We start from the raw sequence: 22,036 nt of genomic DNA on the forward strand, positions 1-22,036 counted from the left end.
ACTGAGGGGTGCCCTGACAGAGGTATTTAGAATTACAAAAGGTTTTGATAGTACAGGGATGGAGAAAGCATTCCCATGAGCAAAACTAATTGCCCTCAATATTAGATAGTCACCAAGAAATCAACCAAGGAATTCCCAAAGAACCTTCTTCACCCAGAGTGGTCAGAATGTGGAACTTGCTATCACAGCAAGTAACTGAAAAGAAAAGCATAGTTACATTTAATGAGAGGCTAGATAAGCATATGAGAGAAAAAGGAATAGAAGGTTATGATTACAGAGTTAGATGAGGAAGGATGGGAGGAGGCTTTAATGGGACATAAATGCCAGCATGCACTCTCTGGGCCAAATGGCCTGTTTCTGTGCTGAATATTCTATGTAACCCCTATTTCCTGTTAAAATGTATGGGCAATGATTTTGATGTATTTGTATTTATTAACATTTTTTAAAATGTTGTATAAAGTCATATTGATTACTATATAGTGAATGAAGCCTTTTGTTTTGGGTGTTCTTTGTTGAAATTCATTGTTGAATGAATCTTTCTGCTTTGGTACCTCTTATTTCATTGATAGTTGTTGGATAGCTTCAGTTCAGCTAGTCTTTTTTAACATTAGTTTTGCATTTGTCATTGGTGTCAGACATGCCTCAGTGGTAGCATTTTTGTCCCTGTGTCAGAAGGCTGTGGGTTCAAGTCCCACTCAGAGACTTGAGCACAAATTCTAGAGACTGACACTTCAGTACAGTACTGAGAGAGTGCTGCATTGTGGAGGTGTATTTTGAATGTCGTACTAAATTACTAAAATCCAAGCAGATGGATCATTGGTAAATATCCACGCCTGCATACTTACTGCCAACAGGAGGACATGTTCCCCCATCCCACAAAGATATATATAAAATTGATTAATTATGCTCTTTATAAAGTGTACAATCTCTACTGCAAAGTCTTTGGAAAACACTTAAATCAGATAATAGAATTCATGCCAATATGTCACTGTGTTGTAAGGACATAATTGTGTCCCTTTTCTGTGATATCATCATGACAACAATGATGCTGAGCTATTTTAGCTCCTGTTCATCCTGACAAATGATGGCAGTGCCCCTTTAAAAGAACAATATTGCCAGAGGTTCCTTCTGTTAAATAAGGTAATTTTGACTTGCTGATTTTTTTTCTTTTTTTTTGCTGTGATATTTCTCTGTTAATCAAATCTGTCCTTTATTGTTTTTTAGCTGGCTTTTTCACACTCCAGCTGTGCTGAATCCAAGAGGAGTTTGGTGCAGTTTGGACAATGAAAGCCAAGACCAAGCAGTGGAAGCAGCTAGTGCTGATTGGGATACTGGCATGGGCACTCGTCTTCTTGCTGCTGTTTACATATTTCACAGACTTCAAAACAGATGAGCGTCCAGCCAGCTCTTTCACATTCACTGAGACAAGAAGGCTCTTCCCCATTCAGGGTAAACAGAGAGTCTTTATGGGGGCTTTCCCAAATCCAAAGGTCTCAGCAAGTCAAAGAGAAAATAGCCTTTTCTTTGAGAATGATGAAGATTCTGTGCATTCATTGCATTTAGATTCTTTGAATGATGAAAATCTAAAATGGACCCAAGAAGAGGATAATGGTGAACTTCAAGTCAAGATAAGAGTGAAGAAGATGAGGATTGGTGACCAGCAGCAAATTCAAAACAAGTTGATAGATAAGGTAGTTAAAATTATTACCAAGAATGGCTATACCTACGAGGAAACGATTATTCAAGATGCAAAGCCTAAGCATCACAAAAGGATAATGAAAAATATGGAACAACTAATGGTAGACCCATTACTTGAAAATCTAGATTCCTTCGACCTAGAGGACATGGAGTTTTCGAAATCAAGTTCAGTGCTTGCCAAACTGTGGAGAGGAAATATTTCATCTGGGATGTTGAATCCTCGGTTACAGAAAGCCATGAAAGACTATATGAATGAAAACAGACATGGTGTCCGGTTTCAAAGGAAAATGGGGACTGAAAAGATGTTTGGTGAAGAACTTCTCTGTGAGCTGAAAAACAAAGTCAAAGTAAGAACCCTTGATGGGAAGGAGGCTCCATTTTCGACACCTGGATGGAAAAAACACATTCCCAAAATTCCACTGGACAAGATCAGGATTAACAGACAGTCCTTCAAAAGTTGTGCTGTTGTCACATCTGCTGGTTCAATATTGAATTCCTCCCTTGGGGAAGAAATAGGTAGGAACAAAATTTTTGTCATTTAAAATGCAGTTTGTGTTATTAACTGGAATTTTTAGCTTGCAAACAGTGGTTTCTGTAAGTAATGAGCAAGCAGGCAACTTGAAAAATCAAAGATGGTAAAAATGAAAGAAACCGTTTGGAAGTTTGCTTTAACTATTGAGACTATCAAACACGGCATGCTCTTGGTCTGTAAGCCTCAGTGCAACACCATATGCTGCATTTTCTGGTGGAGCCATTGGGGGAAGGGACTCACGAATGCAGGCCCTGTGCTAAATTCTATGGGAATGTTCATGTGGATATATTGCCAAGACTTCCGGGCTTCCCCATGTCGGTTTTGGGGGTTACCCCAAAAATGCACTGGAGAACCCCCCTTGAAACTTCAGAGGTAAGAGTTTGAATGGAAATTGCCCAGAAGTGCAAACTTCCTCTAGGCAATTACCCTGCCCTGGGAACCATTTGAAACTACAATTTAAATCGCAAAATTTGGATGGTTCTGGCTGTTACACAAATAGTTCCTGAGAAAAAGTTAGAAGAATTAAAACAACTTCTAACTTCTGAGTAACTATTGTAAAGACAAAGACCGGCAATCCCCATAGGAGTCCGCCCACACAGATGTCTCCTCCTACCCCCAACTACACCCCCCCAAACAATATTCCCCAACATGCCCCGACTCTGCATGGTATTCCCCCCCACCTGACCCCCCAACCTGTCCCGACTCCACCCACCCCGCCCCCACAGTACCGCCCCCCCCACCAACACTGTCCCAAACCCCACATCCACCTCTTCACCCCCCATAACCCCCTCCCACCCAACCCGACCTCCCCCCTGCCAACCTCCAACATCACCCCCACCTCCTCGCAGGCCTTATCCACCTCCCCTCCCAACCTCCGACACCCCCCAATGTCTGACCTCTCCCTCATCCCCGCCCCTGATGTCCGACCACTCAGCCCTGCCCCCGATGTCTGACTCCCCAAGCCCCCGAAGTCTGACACCCCCATTTCCCCCCAATGTCCGACCTCCCCAACCCCACAACGTCCAACTTCCCACCTCCCCCAATGTCCGACCTCCCCGGCCCCAATGCCTGACCGCCCATTGCCCCCCAATATCCAACCCCCTGATGTCCAACCCCTCCCCCCCCAGATGTCCAACCTTCCCCACCCCCTCTAATGTCCGACTCCCCCCAACCCCACCTGACCCCCGATCCCCCACACCCTAAAATCCTATCCACTTTGCTTAAAGACTTACCTTTTCCCTGGCCTGTCAATTTCAATGGGACCTTTAAACCTACCTGGTTTACGGCAGCTAGTGCCGTAAAAAAGGGGGTGTGTCCTTCAGCCGACTCTGCTGGACTGCGACGCCTGGCTTCGAAGACAGCTGCGATGCCTGGATCTTACCTGGCCTGTGTCGGAAGGACGGGCGAGACGGACACAGAAGAAATTTCCCGTAAATAATTGGGCACGGAGTGGGAATCCGTTGCTGATTGCCACTCTGAGGAAGTTATGGCTCATTATGTGCACGGCTGATGTGGGATGAAATTTTGCTGAAGTATCTGTAAAATTAAAAAGATATTTGACATCTATATGTGCAGTCAGCTCACAGCCCTGAAGGTGGGTCAGTGGCATAAAGCAGGCTAATGCAGGCTGATTTCGCTATTAGCTCAGTGAAGGCGCAATTCAATATATCAACTGGATATGAAACCAGGTTGCACTACTCAAGGTATCGCCTCCTGCTGGCTGATGAGTGACAATTCCAGTTATGGTGGAAGTGAATGATAATACTGGAGAAAAAAGGGAAGACAAATAAATTAAACAAAAAATCATAAATTGGTTTAATTGCTTGAGCAATGTGCTTGTTTTTCAGATGTCTACATTCATACAATTGTTCAGTGTTAATGTAACATAAATATCCCACCCAATTTCTTTTGTCCTGCTTAGTATTCAACTTCTATGTGATTATTTCCCTCTAATGGGGCAGCTCATACCCCTTCAGAGCTGTTTCACTCACTTTATTCAGTTTATCCCCCCTGCAGACTGAAGAGAACTGAAGTTTTAAAATAATCACTCTGTTTTTGTACACATTTTACTTGTACTTGGTTATAATTGCCATACGTGACAGCAAATGTTAATTAGGGAAATAAATAAAGCCTTAGTCAACTGGGAGCAGAAAATGGTCAATGGGGTACTGGACTGCAGGATTCAGTAAGCAAAACAAAATAGCTTGCATTTATAACATGGGGCAAAATCTTCTGTTCGGCATGCAGGGGCGGGCCCCACACACCGTCGCGTAAAATTACACGTGGTGATGTCAGGCGTGCGTCCTGACATCACAGCGCGTCATTCTGATCTTCCATTTGGCATGCACTTACCGGAGTCGGCTGCGCGCCGCCAAACTGTCAAAGGCCTATTAAGGCCATTAATGAAATAATTAAAGTAATTGTCAGGGCTCCCTGTCCAACCTTAAGGTTGGCGGGCAGGCAAAAAGCCCAGGCGGCCTTTGCATTTTTCATAAAACCTCATCCACAGGCAGGATGAGGTTTCTTGAAGGGTTTATTAATTAAATAAAATTTTTAATGAAAATTCATAAACACATCCCAGCTCATGTGACACTGTCACATGAGGGGACATGTCTGAATAATTTTTTTAAAATTTTTTTCCATCTTTATGAACTTAATCTCCCTGAGGCAGCTCTGTGCCCCAGGGAGATTTCTGCACTTTTTCGCACACGTGCGCAAAAGAGCGCAGGCCCCGACTCTCCCTCCTCCCCTCACCTGCACAGGAAGCGCTGAGCGCTTCCGGGTGCGCGTCATGCTGGGCGGGCCTTAATTGGCCCACCCAAGTAAAATGGCAGCGCCCAGCCAATCGTGGGCAGCAATCGGCTCCGCGCCCGCACCCGACCCGCTTGCCCAACGGGGAGAAAAATCTCCCCATGTTTTTCACAGCTTTAGAACATCCCAAATCACTTCAAAATGTAGCCACTGTTATAATGTAGGAAATGCAATGGTCAATTTATGCACAGCAAGTTCCCACACACAGCAACGTAGTAAAGATTAGATAATTTGGGTCTTTTTTTGTGATTTTGGTTACAGGATAAATATTGACCAGGACATTGGAGCAAGCTCCTCTGTTCCTCAAAGTACATGTCCCACCATTTACAGCAAGCATCTTGGTATCAATACGATTTGCTCATTATACATGGTGGATGCTGGAACCAAGAAAGCCACAGTAATGACAGAGGTTTCCCCAGTTACACTACTTACAACTCTCCCCCATGTATTTTGCGATTTTGTAGCACTTTTCCTGGCTTCTTTTCTCCTGTTGATTTGAGGCATCCATTAAGTTGGAGATTTGACACGTGCATATCACTATTTTATTTACTCTGGTTTTAAACTTTTCCAATTGCCTCTTGATCTATTTTCTTCTATTCCTTTATCTCTCGCATTTCATTGTCTTATTGTTTAAAATTCTGCGCTCACCCTACATATTGATTAAAAGATGTACAACAGTTTGTGAATCCAGTATGGTGTCTGGTAACCAAGTGAGTTAGTGACCCATTGTTAAATTAATACTGACTGTACAGAAGCCTTGACAAGAGAGACCCATCCATACTGTAGTACAGTGGGATCTCTGTGCCTGAAAAACTCCAGGCAGATGGAGTCCAGCAAAGTTTCAGTGGAAGTGAAATTGACAAAGCTTGAATAACAATCCATACAATTCCTTGCAGTTTTTCCCACAAAATCAGATAATAATTCAGGAAAACTGCAACAAGAGGTTGATTTCACCAAGATCAATATTTCCTTTAAAGTTCAATACCGAATGACAGGTAATCAAACTTCTACAAATCGTGAACAGTTGAACTGCCCAAAATATCCAGGCCGGTTAATATAGCTTAAGCAGCACCATTGTAATTGATGTCTTTGGTAATGGAAAATGACACTGTCCCGGATATACAGGAGCAGTGTGGGCAATTGTGCCATGGGATCTTTTAAATCCACCTGTGAGGGCTAATCAGGCCTTGGTTTAACATCTCTTCTGAATGAAACACCTTTGTCAATGTGATATTCCCTTAGTACTGCACTGGAGTATCAGCCTAGATTATATGCTCAAGTAGTTGAACAGTGAGTTGCTTCAGGAGTGAAACAAATTAGGAAAATGCAGGGTTATTAAGTTTTATCCATATCTATGGAGTGCACCGTTGGCTTCATGATAGTATTCCTTTCTCTACCTCAAAAGGCTAGTGTCTCAATCCCTGCTCCAGAAGAGTTGGAATATCAAGGGAGCAGAGTTGTGGCAATACCAAAAATTATGGGGAGAATTTTCTGCATGTTGGGCGGGCGGGCCGCGAGCGGGCACGGAGCCGATTGCTGCCTGCGATCAGCTGCGCGCTGCCATTTAACGTGGGCAGGCCAATTAAGGCCCACCCAGCGTGACGCACGGCTGGTAGCGCTCAGTGCTACCTGTGGGGTGGGGGGAGGAGGGAGAGTTGGGGCCTACGCTCTTTCGTGTGCATGCGCGCAGAAGAGCGCAGGAATCTCCGAGGCACGGAGCTGCCTCGAAGTTTAAGTACATAATAAAAGTTTTTATACAATAAATTTAAAAATTATTTAAACATGTTCCCTCACGTGACAGTGTCACATGAGTTGAGGCATGTTTGTGAATTGTAAATAATTAATTAATAATTTTATAAAAGCTTCAAGAAACCTCATCCCACCCATGGATGAGGTTTCCTGAAAAACGTGAAGGCCGCTTGGGCTCTTCGCCTGGCTGCCAACCTTAATGTTGGACAGGCAGCATTGCTAATAACTTTAATAGGCCGCTGATAGTTCGCCAGTTGCGCAGCCGCCTCCGGCGCACCCGTGCTGAACGTGATATCTAAATGATGCGCGATGACGTTGGGATGCACGCCCCCGCACACCGACGTCAAAATTCTGGCCAACGGCTTTTGTATTTCCAAAGGAAATTGGAATTTTTCTAAGACTTGGACAAGCAGCCTGACAGGACCAGAGTGGTCTCAGGGTGAGAGAAATGTTGGAGAGTTAAAGCTGGGTATAAATAGAATATATAACATATAAAAGCTGATCTTATGCTTGCGGATGTTGTCATTGAAAGGTGACAGGTAAAAGAGGAGTCCCTGGGGGACACTTACAGTGACAAGTCAGGGAATGAAAAAGATTCCATTACAAAAATAGGTTGGCTGCATGCAGATACAGGGAAGTAAAAGTGTACAGTGCCAACTCAATGAAGCTGGCAAGGAAGTCGAGGTGGTGGGAAAAAAGCATGACTAACAATGTAAAAAGCTGCTGCGAGATTATGGACAATAAAGAGGAGTTTCCCCATCGCAAGCAATATCACAGAGGATGTTATTCATGTGTTTAATCAGTGGAATGTTAGAATTATGGGTGGAAGTCAGACTGAAGGGATTTAGAGAAATGCGTACATTAAAATACATAGAAGTTACATTACAGCAAGTGTTCCCTTGCATGAGCAAATAGTTCTAACCACATTTACCTACCCTGCTTCCATATCCCATTTTTTTCCTTTTCCTTCATTGACCTATCCAATCTAATCATGAATGTTGATAGTTATTAACCGAGTAAGTGAATTCTACTTCTCACAACTCGGTGTAAAGAATTTTCTTTTGTTCGCTGTTTTAAATCTCCAACATTTGATCTTAATTATTTTAATCTTTAATTTTAAAAACTTCTATCACATTCTATCATAATCTACATTGCTCTACCAAAAAAAGTCCTGTTTTTCAAATTTTTATTATTTGTATTTCTCCATACTAGGGTGCTATACAAGCAGCTTGGTACCCTGCGGCGAGTAACTCATCCGCTGACTCCCAAAGCCTGTCCACCATCTACAAGGCACAAGTCATGAGTGTGAGGCAATACTCTCTGCTTGCCTGGATGAGTGCAGCTCCAACACTCAAGAAGCTTGACACCATCCAGGACAAAGCAGCCTGCTTGATTGGCACAAACATTCACTCCCACCACCACCGATGCATAGTGTGTACCATCTACAAGATACATTGCAGAAATTCACCAAGGCTCCTCAGGCAGCACCTTCCAAACTCACGACCTCTACCATCTAGAAGGACAAGGGCGGCAGACACATGGGAACACCACCACCTGGAAGTTCCCCTCCAAGCCACTTACCATCCTGACTTGGAAATATATTGCTGTTCCTTTACTGTTGCTGGGTCAAAATCTCTCCCTTACAGCACTGTAGGTCTACCTACACCATAGAGGCAGCATAAGTTCAAGAAGGCAGATAACCACTACCTTCTCAAGGGCAATTAGGGATGGGCAATAAATGTTGACCTGACCAGTTACACCCAATCCTCATAAATGAATTTTTTTTAAAATGAAACTTCCTAGTTATTTAGCTTTGCAGTCACTCTAAAGCCCTTTCATTTCTTTCAACAGCGTGGTGTCCAAAACCACTTGCAGTACTCCAACTGAGATTTTATTGACGTTTTATATGTAGATTTATCATCACCTTTTTGCCATTTATATTCTATATCTCTTGCAATAAAACTTGTAATTCTATTAGCTTTTTTTGAACAGACTTATCAACTTGAGGCAATGCCTTGTGAGCCTGTACCTCCAAGTCTTTCTGTTCTTATACAGGATCAAGCTTATTTCCCTTCATAGGATAATTGCTGATGTTTTTTTAGCCAAAATGTATCACCTCATACTTACTGATAGTGAATTCTATCTGGTGCATCAATAAGGGAGCTTTTGCAGAGATTGAAGGTGACAACACATTCAAAAGAGATGCTAAACTGAGGTCCCATCTGCCCTCTCCAGTTAAAGTAAAAGATCCCGTGATGCTATCAGTAGTGGAGCTGTGGAATTCTTCCAGTTTCCTGGCCAATATTTATCCCACAACCAATATCTAAAAGTGACATTTGGAATTGATCATTTATTTCATTGCTGTTTATGGAACACTGCTCCATGCAAATTGCTGTTGCATTTACATTGCAGAATGACAAAACTTCAAAAGTACTTTGTTGACTGAAAATCACTTTGATACTTACTGAAATCATGAAAGGTACTATATAAGTGCAAGTTCTTTCTTTACAGATTAGACAATAGTTATAAAGGACAAATGGGTTAGGGTGGGTTTTCCAGTAAATGCATGATGACTTTGGTTTTGAATGGGAAAGGGATGGCATCTGTGGAAAGACAAGCATTGTCATCTAGGATGGGGGTTGGACAAGAGTGATAGATAACTGATCACAAGTTGGGTGGGGAGGCAATCGGGGGCAAAGAAGATGAGTCTTATGGAAGGGTTTGAACAGAGCAAGGTGGAAAGTAAGGAACAAACTTGAAAATAACTCCGGTTCAGGCCTGGAATTTTTGAGGCTTTGTTGAAAGTTCAGGATGAAAGGGGTGAGGGAAGGTTGGAAGTAATAGAGTCAGTTGCATGAAATCGGCAATATATAAGAATGCCTATTTATGGTTACCATAAAATAATGAACAGGCTCGCAGACTTTGAAGCTTACTCAAAAGCACCGATAGAAATCCAAGAATACAACATAATAAAAATATATTACAACATTCATTCATAATATGGGACTAGTGCTAATTTACACCCCACATAGCATATCACCATATTGTTATAATGCTGCATATTCTCCAAATCTCATTGAGCAATACCTTAGGATTTTCACGTACTATTTTAAAAGTTTTGTATATTATACACACTCATGTAAGTGCAGCATTTATTCCCAGCAACATTTCTCATTGTGCATTTTCTATTATACCTTTCTATCACACGTAAACGTGCTGAGGCCAAATTTTCCTTCAGGAAACTGGGCAGGTGAGGATTTGAAACAGTTAAGCTGGGCTCTTTCAGAACATGTGAAAAATACAGTCGAAGTGAGAGCAGGTGTATTATGATAACATGCAAATGAGAGGATTGCATTGTGCTATGTATGTCCTATCCTTTGCACTCTAGCAGTGTGGTCACAAGAGACACCTGTGCATCATGGCATCCAGCATTAACAAAGATTAGGGAAGGGGTGTTTTAGTGTTTAACTAGTATTTTTCTTTATGCATACTATTGCAAAGTGATCAATTATGCCTGGATTAATACCATTATTCAAATCTTCAATATTAAGAAGCTGGCAAGAAATACTCCTGCACCTGAGTCAGGCACACCATCAGAACCATAAATGGTGCCAACTTCTACCTAATATATTTAAATTCTTTATCAAGTCATCAAAATATCTCAAAATGCTTGTGTTATGGACAAAATGTTATCTGCTCTCTTAGTGCCCGTAATCAGCATGTTTTGTATGGAAATGAGTGTGTCTTTTCTTACCTTTGGAGTGCGTATTCCAATTAACTAATTCAGCATCAAGATTTCATGAGTTTAAAATAAAGAAGGTTATTTATTTTCTCACACTCACTCTGAATTAATGTAATGTTGCACACTCGGTTTTATGCACGCACACACATATGCTAAGATTGGATATTGATAAAGATAGTGCACCTTTACAGATTACAACTCATTCTGTCTCTGATTTATGATTTCTGGTCTCCCTCATGGCAGGTCTGTGGTTTCTTGCTTGGATTAGATGATTTAAAGTTGAAATGAGGATCTTGTAAAGTGAAGGGTTCACAGGAGGTTGTGAGGTTTCTTGCAATCGGATATCTAGGAAGTTGGTTCTCAGGTTAACTTTGAAACTGAAACAGGTAAAGTACTTTGGCTGCTTGATGACTTGCAGCTGGTTTCAAGGTCTGGTTCTCAAACTGGCTGACAACTGATAGTTCTGATGGACCTACTAGCTCCTGGGGTAATAAAAGTGAGGTACCTGAAACTAGTTTCGATCACATAACTGCTGGGTTTGTACTTCTGAGGCCCACCCAATCCACTTTGGGTGGAAGTTGATAGTGGCCATTGAGTTTTGATCTTCCCTTTTGTCTAGTCTGAAACATGGAAACAAGTAGTCTAGAAACTCCATTGTCTTTAGGTGTTGGCCCATCCTTAAACAAGAAGCTGTGTGAATTCCACAAATGGTTGTGAGATACCCTGACCATATGGAATGAAGTGTTCACCAGAGATTTGATACTGTCTGCAGTCCAAATGCCAGAAGTCACATGAGTTGTGGCAGCCATCTTAACAGCTTGTTTGTGTCTAATTTCTAAAACTATCGACTGAAAGCTCATTTGATATACCTGTTCTAGGCAGGACACTTGATACTGTGAATTATATTTGGAACATGAACACTGTTGTTATGTAACTAATCCATCAGGCCTTCCTCACTGAAGGCGATGGCGTAATGGTATTGTTGCTGGGCTAGTAATCCAGAGACCTAAGACTCTGGGGACCTGGGTTCTAATCCCACCATGGCAGATATGAAATTTAAATCTAATAAAAATCTGATGATGACCATGAAACCATTGCCAATTGGTGTAAAAACCCACCTGATTCACTGATGTCCGTTACGATATTAGGAAATCTGCTGTCCTGGCCTACATGTGACTCCAGACCCACATTAATGTGGTTGGCTATTAGGGATGGGTAATAAATGCTGGCCTAATCAGCGACACCCACATTCAATGAATGAATTTTAAAAATTAACCAAGACTGAGTTGGTGGAAAGGCAACCTTATTCCTGCCAATGCTATTCTGAAACTAGGCAGTGGGCCATGTCCAGAGAGATTTTTTCTATTGTTCCATTTTGTAATTATACACTATAAGCATCAATGGATATACCAGTAGATAGTCAGTAGAAATGTTTCCTATCAGTTTGACTATCATAATTTATAGGTAGTTCATTAACAATTAATAATGGATCAGTTAGGCAAGACCAATTAGACCCAGAGTAGAGTCAAGTGGATAGATTTCTCTATTAAACCTCTAAACAGGTTTAGTTGGATGATATGCTATATTAGCATTTTCCTGACTGCAAGTGCCCTGACTCTGCCTGATTTTGACAAGAGAGCTTCATTTGCAAGATGTAGGCCCAAAAATGCTCAGTTCCCTTGGTGTAATCCTGCTCCAACTCTGGGAGGAGTGCAGCAGATAGGCCCAGAAATAGGCCAGTGCTGCGATATGCTGACTCGTTGCCCATAAAATCCCTGCCTGCCCCTTGCAGGAACATTGTCGTAAAACCTACGTTGGTGTCAGAAACTCGCTACAATGACTGTTCCAGCTCCCCCAACCTCGGTGAGACCCGATATAAGGTTGGAGGCTAGTACAGCCAGTGAGATGATATATACTGGTCTCCAAAAGGTGAGCACCACTGAGAGAGTCCAAGTCAGGGAAACAGTCTGAATTGGCAAAGATAAGGTGAGCTTGTAATTAATTTTCATTATCGGGCCCTTTAGTAATGGGAAGCAGAAATTAATTCTCCGGGCTTAGGCATGTCATAAAATCCCTGAACAGCAGCAGGCGCTGGAATTTTGGGAGCATAGGACTGGCTATTGCCTGAGATGTACCCAAAGTGGCACAGACAGCCACCAACCTCAGGTAAATGATGCGGACTTGCTGACTTTGAGCACTCTTGTGGGTCGGTGCTAGAGTGCAGTTCATGAGTAACTTCTGAGATTCTGACTCGTGCAATTTTACATCCTTTGAAGTTGAACTTCCATGCCGTATTAAGCCAAGAATTGGAAGATTGCTAGGGACAGATAAGTGGGGAATAACCAGCCCTTCAAGGACTTCTCACAACTGGTGCTGGGTACATTTAATGGGATGTGACCACTTAAATGTAAATGTCCATTTATGGTGATAGAAATATTGGTGATCATAGCAAAAGCTGCTAATATTTTTAATTGATGTTTCCGTCTTTGTTTGATTCACTAAACAGCCTGGGAAAACCCAATAGCTGGCACAGTAAATGTGGAGACAGTAAACAGAATATAGCCAGCTGTTGGAGCAGTTCAACACACCGACCCCTGTTTATTTTATTCTTTCATGGGACGTGAGCATCACTGGCAAGGCCAGTGTTGTCCATCCCTAATCACCCTTAAATTGAGTGGCTGGCTAGGCTATTTCAGAGAGCAGTTAAGAGTCAACCACATTGCTGTGGATCTGGAGTCCAGATGTAGGCCAGACCAGGTAAGGATAGCAGATTTCCTTCCCTACAGGGAATTAGTAAACCAGGTGGGTTTTTATCACAATCAATGATGGCTTTATGGTCACCATTACTGAGACTAATTTTATATTCCAAATTTATTAATTGAATTTAAATTCCACCAGCATGGTGGGATTTGAACCAACATCCCCTAGCCCATTAGACTGGGCTTCTGGATTACCAGTCTAGTGACGTTACCACTACGCCACCATCACCCCAGTAATGATTGCTGAAGCAGACATGATGCATAATGAAGTGATAAGAGGAAGTGTGATCTCACTTGCCACTCCAAGACTCAGTATGGTATTGCAACATGCCTGGAAAAGGCAGAAAATGAAGACTGGAGAGCAATATTCCCTCTAAGCTGAGTAGCCGCACAATAACCTAAGAGCTCCCGAGTAGGCTCAAGTCGGCCCTTTGAAATTGCCATGTGTGCCTGGCCACACAAAAGAATTAAAGGGGCCATGTACAGAAACCTTCCGCACACACAAAAGTAATTAGAGGGAACATGGCTAGAGAGTGTAGCTGATTATCAGAGAAATTATGTATGTTGCTGCAACAGATGGCACAGCTCTTTTCCTGGCAGTCTGCTGACCTGAATCCTGTGTGGCCAGTTCTGTACAGAGACTGCCTTGTAAACATGGGAGGGGCCAAGAGAAGTAGCCTGCGGTGCGTGCAGTCTGCCTTTGGTGGAACCTAACTTTCTGGCCATCCCATCATTCTCTCTCCTCCTCTTCCAAGATGCGAGTAAAAGGAATTTTCCATGGAGAAACTTACTGGAGGTTGTAGTGTTCAATTGTTCTGTGTTTGATTATGTGAGCCTGTTTAATATTGATGCTCACTATGCTTGATTTATAAAGCCTGGGTGTGGACTCAGAAAAAAGTAAACAAACTGTGGAAAGAGCTGGAAGCTAGAGCTGTAAGCATGGAGTAGACCTTTTAAAGCTCTGTCAATAAAACCTGTAGACATAGAAAGTGGTGTCATGTCTGCATAGATCCTGGATATAAAATTTACAACAAAGTGGCATGAAGGATGATGGAGAAAGGTTAAAATTTACTGGCTCCTGCACCTTGCCTTTCCTCACCGGGAGATCAGACCATGCCGTGATATCAATGGATTTCAGGGTCCAAGACCTACTTGCTCACTACTGGGATGGCCTAAGCTGGATATGTAGCAGCGATCCACAAGAAGGCAATACTCATGCATTGTCTCAGAGCAGAAGGCCAGCAAATACTCAAGCATTTCTCAGAAGACACATCTACATTTGATACAATGGTAGGTGCTTTCAAGAAATACTTCAGTCCATAGAAAAGTGTGATGATGGAACAATATACATTCTGCTGGAGATGCCAGGAAAACGGTAAGCCCTTTAAACAATACGTGGCAGTGCTGCAGCAATTGGCTTCCACATGTAAATTTGGCACACTAACCAATGAAGTAATTTGTGATCAATTAATTGAAATGACTTCAATTCCACAAACTAGGGAATGTTTCCTCATGCAGGATGATGATTTAACCTAGGAAAAAGCCACAATCTTGGCAGTCCAAATTGAATCTGCAATGTTAGATTCAAGGAGGTTATACAGAAATGCACCTTTAGACTCAGGGACAAATCTTTCCCAACCAGTTCACGTGCAAGGGTTATGGACAAAGAGACCTCAGCAGTGCCATGAATACATGCCCCATTACAGTCAGGTACCTTCAAAATCATGCCTAAATTGTGGAGGTGCTCATTAATTCCCAATGCCATGTCAAGCTCGAGAAAAAATGGTAACTCCTGCTTAAAGTGGAACCACTCCATAAAGGTATGTATGCCAAAGAAGAGGACTTAATGGGTTTGACACATGTGGGAGTCCCTTCCTGAGAGTGAGGTACATGTGTATACCACCACGACTGGGGAAGCACCAGGTTATTTTAGGAAAAGCTTAGTCAAGATCTTGGGCATCTCAGTGTCACTTCTCATTGATGTTGGTGCGGAAGTATCTATTTTGAGTGACAGACTCTATCATTGGTATTTTTCACAACTTTCACTCCTGTGACAGCTTCAAGCTTATGATGACTCAATTATTCTACTTTTGGGAATGATCAAAGTTCCAGTACATTACAAAAATGTCACCCTAGACAGGTTCAAGTTTTATGTAGCTAAAGGCAGAAGCATCATGGGGCTAAACCTTTTCAATAGGCTTGGATTCAAATTCGAAGATCCCACTGGAGCACAAATTAACCTGGTTGATGACACAGACTATACATGCCAGCATCCTCCCTTATTTACTGGATTTGAGGAGATTAAGGAGTACCATCATGTTCTTCACGTCAACGCATCAATTCCAGCAGCTTTGCAAAATTTGAGACAGTTGCCATTTGTAATCCATGCTGAGGTGTCACAGAAGCTAAAACAACTAAGAAGCAGATGGTATCATCAAGTGAATCAACTCATCGCCATGGATATCAAATGAAGACATTACATGAAGTAAAAATGGTGAACTTAGACTCTACATTGACCTTCAGACGGTCAACAAAGCCATCATTCTCGCCAAGTATTCACTTTCCACAATCCAAGATCTATCAGCGTCATTTCTTGACTCCGCAGTCTTCACAAAGCTTGATATGTGACAGAGCTATCTTCAGATACAATTAGCAGAGCAAAGTCGATATCTTACAGTTTTTGTCACTCATGAAGGTGTGTTTCAGTATGGCAGAATGTCCTATTAACCATGCTCAGCACCTAGCACATTCCAGAAGATAATTTCTTAAGTCTTGTCGGCCTACCCGATGACGTTGTTATCCATGGAAGGGACAGAGCAGAACACGATCTGCGGTGCTCACTTAACTTGCACAATTTGACATTCAGTAAGGACCAATGTACATTCACAGCAGTCAAGGTTGACTTTTTCTAGGGTACAGACTGACAGCAGCTGCTGTAAAGCTTACACACATCAAAACCAATCTTTTGTTCCAACCCTGTTTAACATCAAAGAGTTGGCATTGTTCCTTGGGCTACCAAATTTTATCACAAATTCATTCCTACATGCACAGAGATCGGGGAGCCTCTTCAGAAGCTACTGCACAAAGATGCACAATGACACTGCAAACAGCGTTTGATACGTTAAAGGCTAAGATAGCATCTCTGCCAGTCCTTGTGCATTTCAACCCACATGCAAAAATGGATGTCACAACACAAGCATCAGGGAATGTGATTGGTGCGGAACTCTCACAGCACATTGAAGGAAGTGAACGATCAATCACTTATGCATCACGCCCGTTGTTGGAAACTGATCACAATTACTCTACTGGAGAATGGGAAACACTAGCCTGCATCTATGCTTGTAAACATTGGCACACGTATCTCAACAGTAGAAAATTCACTCTCCACACCGATCACCAAGCACTGTATACATTGTTAGCCACGTCAGGATCTGCTCATCAACCTCTAAGCATCTACAGATGGTTGAATTGTCCTCATCGGTACAACCTTGAGGTTGAGTATCTCGCAGGTTCACGCAACCGAGTAGCTTAGCCATATTACTGTCGCAGACAGCGTTAGTGATGGCGAAGCAACTTGTGACATCAAAGACTACGTGATCATTGTGATTTCACACGTGACCGTGAATCTTGTTACATGAAAGGAGTTGAAGACAGAATTGGTGACAGACACCATATTGCAGAAAGTAAATCAATACTAAATACCGAGTGGTCTTGTGAAATAGGGGAAGAATTGGCTCCATACTACTGAATATGCATGGACTCGCATTGTTTGATGACAACTGCATTGCACGTGGAGCTCAAGCAGTTACCCCGAAAGTGCTACAGCAACATGTATTTCATCTTGCCCATGAAGGACATCCAGGTGTTGTTAAGATGAAGCAACGATTTTGTGAAGCAATCTGGTGGCCAGCAATAGATCGCTGTATGGAAGAGTTAATTAGAAACTGCATAGTGTGTACACTCTGAAAAATCTGTTAAACTGTGTCCCACACCTCTACAACCGACACCATGGCCAACAAAACCATGGCAACAACTCTAAGTTGACATTTTTGGAAAAGTGCAAGCAGGCCCTAGGAACCAACATTTTTCGCTTGTTGCGCATAATCTACATAGCAAATAACCAGAAATCGTTACAACAAATTCCATAACTACCACTTTGGTCATTGACATCCTTGTTTATAAAATGAAGTTTGCCAGAGACTATCACTGCAGACAATGGACCATAGTTTGCTTCCAGTCAGTTCATGAAGTTCCTAGCAAGCTATTGAATCGATCACCATCTGACATTGTGATACAACCCGCAATTGAATGGTGGCATTGAATGATTCAACAGGGTGATTAAGGACAGTCTGTGAACGAGTATGTCGGAGGGAAAAATATTTGAACAATTCAGTCATATCCTACTTTACACACTTCGATCCACTCCATAATCTCTGACCGGAAATATGCCAGCTGAATTTATGATAGGTTGTAACTTTTGCATGCCACTAGCCACCCTTAAGTCCCCAACGCCATTCAAAGGGCGCAAAAACAGAAGAAATGACAAAAGGACACAGCAAACCAAGAATGTACTTCAGCAAGCAAACAGGGCCAAGGGAAGCGTGATTTGAAGATAGTGATCGGGTTCGCATCAAACAGCTGAATTGTGCCCACAAACTTGCATCATCTCTGTCTAGACCAAAGCAGATAAAGCAGTTGCTTGGTACTTATCTGCTGGATGTCAACACAAAGTGGAACGCGAGATGTTTGGTAGCGAGCAGACCGGGATATTTTGAGAACAGCAATTAGGATACATTTCCTTTTCCAATGAGCAACTGTGATGTTTATCATGTGCCTCATCAAGTTGATCACACAGAAACACAACCTAAAATTCATAGCCAAAAACAGAAAATGCTGGAAAAACTCAGCAGGGTCTAACAGCATCTGTGGAGAATAAAACGCAGTTAACGTTTCGACTATGACTCTTCTTCAGAGCAGAAATCTCAAATTCATAGATATCAGCATCGTCATCAGAGAATTTCATGTCTCAAAAGACTATTTCTGCACTTAAAGAAAATGGACACGCTGATCTCTAAGAAAAGACTTGTACATATGTTTGTTGTTTGGGATGGTTTCATTTAAAATAATGTCTTAAGTTTTACAAAGGGAAAAGATGCAGTGTTCAACTATTCTGTGTTTGATTATGTGAGTCTGTTTATTATTGATGTTCAATGTGCTTGATTGGTTCCGCCTGGGTATGAACTCAGTAAACATAATCAACTGTAGAAAGAGCTGGAAGCTAGAGCTTTAAGCATGGAGTAGACATTTTAAAGCACTATGAATAAAACCTGTTACACAAATAGAAACCAGTGTGGATCCGAGATATAAAATAGACAACGGGTAATTTCTTCTTTCACCACTGGGAGTAAAATTAGCGGCAGTGGATTGGCCACCATTACACGCAACTCTCAGTTTTCCTTTCCATAGAAGGTTAATTAATATAAATAACTGCAAATGAATGGGCATTTCTGACAGCTGTACAAAATCCAACTGGATAATTAGATGGGGTGCTACATGGCAGAACTCTGGTGTAAGGGGTTTCCTGATCAGTCATGTCCATTTTACGCCTGCCAATTGGATGCAAGTTTCTGATCATAAGCTATATCTTAAGAATTCTACAAGATGGAGTTTAATTTCTAGAACTATTGCTAACTATCATATACAAGTTATTTTAAATGGTTAAGGAATCTATTACTTTATCATTCAAAGATTGGTAGCATATTAAGTAGTGTAGACAGCAGCATAAAATTACATTTGTTGATAGATTAAGTGCATGGGCAAAAGTGTACCAGATGGAATTCGATGCAGATAACTGTAAGGTCATCCATTCTGGACTAGGAAAGGATAGATCTAAATATTATTCAAATGATGAAAAGCTAGGAATAGGCCCAAAAAGATATAGCTGTTGTTGTAGTTGGATCACTAAAATGTAGTAGTCAGGTACAAAAAGTAATTAAAAAGGCTAATGGTATAGAGAACTAGAATAGAGAGGATGTATTTCTACAACTCTACTAAGCATGGTTTCAGGGAGAGTCAACATGGTTTCATGAAGGTGTTAGAAAATTTATTAGAGTTCTTTGAGAATGTAACAAGCAGGGTGGATAAAGGGAAACCAGGAGATGCCGTGTATCTGGATTTCCAAAAGGCATTCGATAATATGCCACATAAAAGGTTACTACACAAGATAAGAGTTGATGCTGTTGAAGGTGATCTATTAACAAGGATAGAGGATTGGTGAACAGGAAACAGAGAGTTGAGATAAATGGATCATTTTCAGGGTGGCAAACTGTAACTAGTGGATTACCACAGGGTTCAGTTCTGGGGTCTCAACCATTTACAATCTAGATTCAAGACTTGGATGAAGGGTCTGAATGTATTATAGCCAAATTTGCTAACAATACAAAGATATGTAGGACAACAATTTGTAAGGAGGATACAAAAAGAATGCATAGGGATATAGGTAGGTTAAATGATTGGAAAAAAAATAGCAGATGCAGTATAATGTGGGAACATGGGAGATTGTTCACTTTGGCAGGAAGAATAGAAAAGCAGAATATTATTTAAATGGAGAAAGACTGCAGAATGCTGTGGTGCAAAGGGGCCTGGTGTCACATGAATCACAAAAAGTTAGCATGTAGGTACAGCAAGTAATTAGGAAGGCATTTGGAATGTTGGCTTTTATTGCAAGGGGCGGTGAAGTATAAAAGTAAGGAAGTCTTGCTACAACTGTACAGGGAATTGGTGAGACTACACCTAGAATACTGTGTGTAGTTTTTGTTTCCTTACTTAAGGAGGGACATACTTATATTGGAAGCAGTTCAGAGAAAGTTCACTAGGTTGATTCCTGGGATGAAGGAGGTGTTTATGAGGAAAGGTTGAGCAAGTTGGGCCTCACTGGAGTTTGGAATAATGAGAGGTGATCATTTTGAAACATGTAAAATTCTGAGGGGGCTTGACACGGTAAATGCTGAGAGGATGTTTTCCCTTGTGAGGGAAACCAGAACTAGGGGGCACCATTTAAAAATAAGGGGTCTCCATTTAAGAAGGAGATGAAACTTTCCCAGTGAGCAGTGGAGGCCTGGTCATTAAACATATTCAAGGCTGAGATAGGTTTTTGATCTATAAGGGAGTCAAAGGATATGGGAGGCAGGCAGGAAAGTGGAGTTAAGGCCACAATAAGATCAGCCATGCTCTTATCGAATAGCAGAGCAGGATCGGGGGAGCTGACTGGCCTTCTCCTGCATGTCTGGCACCATCTGTGAAGAGAGAACCAGAGTTAACGTTCCTAGTCAAGGACCTTCCTTCAGAACTCTTCAGTACTGAATTCAAATGACCCTGCTGAGTTTGGGTTTCTCACCTGTGTGAACCACACTCCACCCTCTTTCCCCTACCAACAAAAAATAGATTTGTTGGAAATGGGAGCAGGACTTCCACATCGGGGCGCCACCCGCCATTTTTAAGGTCCTTGGAGCCTTCCTGATTCCATGCGAATCTGGCACAGTGTTGAGTCTGTGAGTCTAACACCTGCAATGTTAAATCTGTTTTCTGTAGTTCAGTCTGAGCCCTGAAGGCTGTTTTACCTGGTCTATAGAAAACTGATTTAGCAGCAAAAATGCTGGGAGTCTATTCATGGATGTCAATCTCTTGGAATCTAAATTAAAGAAAGACCATTATAAAAAGCTGTTTTTTGGTACGAGAATTGGGTGCCAACATTCCAAGGGCATAAGCCATGTTCTATGTAATTTTTAACTTTTTATTTCAATGACATGTGTAAATGTGAGCCAGAGTTACATGTGCTCAGTGCTGTGTCACTAATGAGGCCACACAAAAAGGGAAAATGTAACTTTTTAATGCAATGAAATCATCTCCCACCAGATTGGAAATTATCTTTGCCCATAGAATGAATAGTTCTAATGTTCCAGCCTCTCAGAAAAGGTCATTTTATTTCAGATTATTTGCTGAATGAGTAGAAGAAATCAGTGATGATATTGGAATAAAAACAGAAAATGCTGGAAATACCCAACAAGATAGGAAGTATCTGTGGAGAGAGAAAGAGAGTTAACAGTTGGAATTTAATGCTGGCAATGGGGGTCTTGCTCACTTGTCTTCAAAATTCCGCTGACCCTTCCATTCACTGGAGCTGTTTATGGCCTGCATCAAAAGGCTCCTCGCAGGCCCCAGCAAAGTGCAGCTCTGGCAGAGTCAAGGACCCCGCCCGTTTTTTACAGCACTTGCTGCTGTAAAGCAGGTGAGTTTAAAGGGTCAGGAACTTGACAGGCCAGGGGGAAGGTAAGTGTCTAAGGCAAGTGGATAGGATTTGTGGGGTGGGGATAATGGGGTGTGTGGGGGTCCCACAAGTTTGGGCGGGGGGAGGGGTTGGAAATCCATAGTGAGCGGTGGTGGTGGGGGGGTGGGGGCGGTCCGACGTAGAGGGCGGAGGTCTGTTGAAGTGACAGGGGGTCGGAAGTCCATGAGGAGGGTTGTTTGGGGGGTATCAGAGGTCTGGGTTGGTGCAGGGTGTTGGAGGTTGCGGGGGGGGTGGGGGGGGAGGTCAAAGGCTGGGGGTGGGGGTTGTTGAAGGTTGGGGGTGGGAGGGTTCGGAGGAGTTCCATCGTGGGAGGAGGTCGGAAGTCCGTGGAGAGTGGGGGTGGTTTCTGAAGTACCGGGCAGAGGTCAGTTGAAGATCCGGAGCAGTGACAGAGGGTA

The 22,036-nt window shown here is 42.2% G+C and overlaps 1 protein-coding gene across 1 annotated transcript in view; it reads left to right on the forward strand.

Annotated features, from left to right (window-relative positions):
* Positions 1-1,230: 1,230 nt before the first annotated feature.
* Positions 1,231-22,036, forward strand: part of st6gal2a (ST6 beta-galactosamide alpha-2,6-sialyltranferase 2a) — a 78,523-nt gene continuing 57,717 nt past the window's right edge. The window contains exon 1 of the mRNA XM_078545574.1: positions 1,231-2,214. Within this exon, the coding sequence (XP_078401700.1) occupies positions 1,284-2,214 (931 nt within the window). The 5' untranslated portion in view covers positions 1,231-1,283. The remainder of the gene's footprint in view (positions 2,215-22,036) is intronic.

This window comes from Cetorhinus maximus, chromosome 7 (assembly GCF_964194155.1).
Source record: "Cetorhinus maximus chromosome 7, sCetMax3.hap1.1, whole genome shotgun sequence".
Taxonomy (NCBI): Eukaryota; Metazoa; Chordata; class Chondrichthyes; order Lamniformes; family Cetorhinidae; genus Cetorhinus; species Cetorhinus maximus.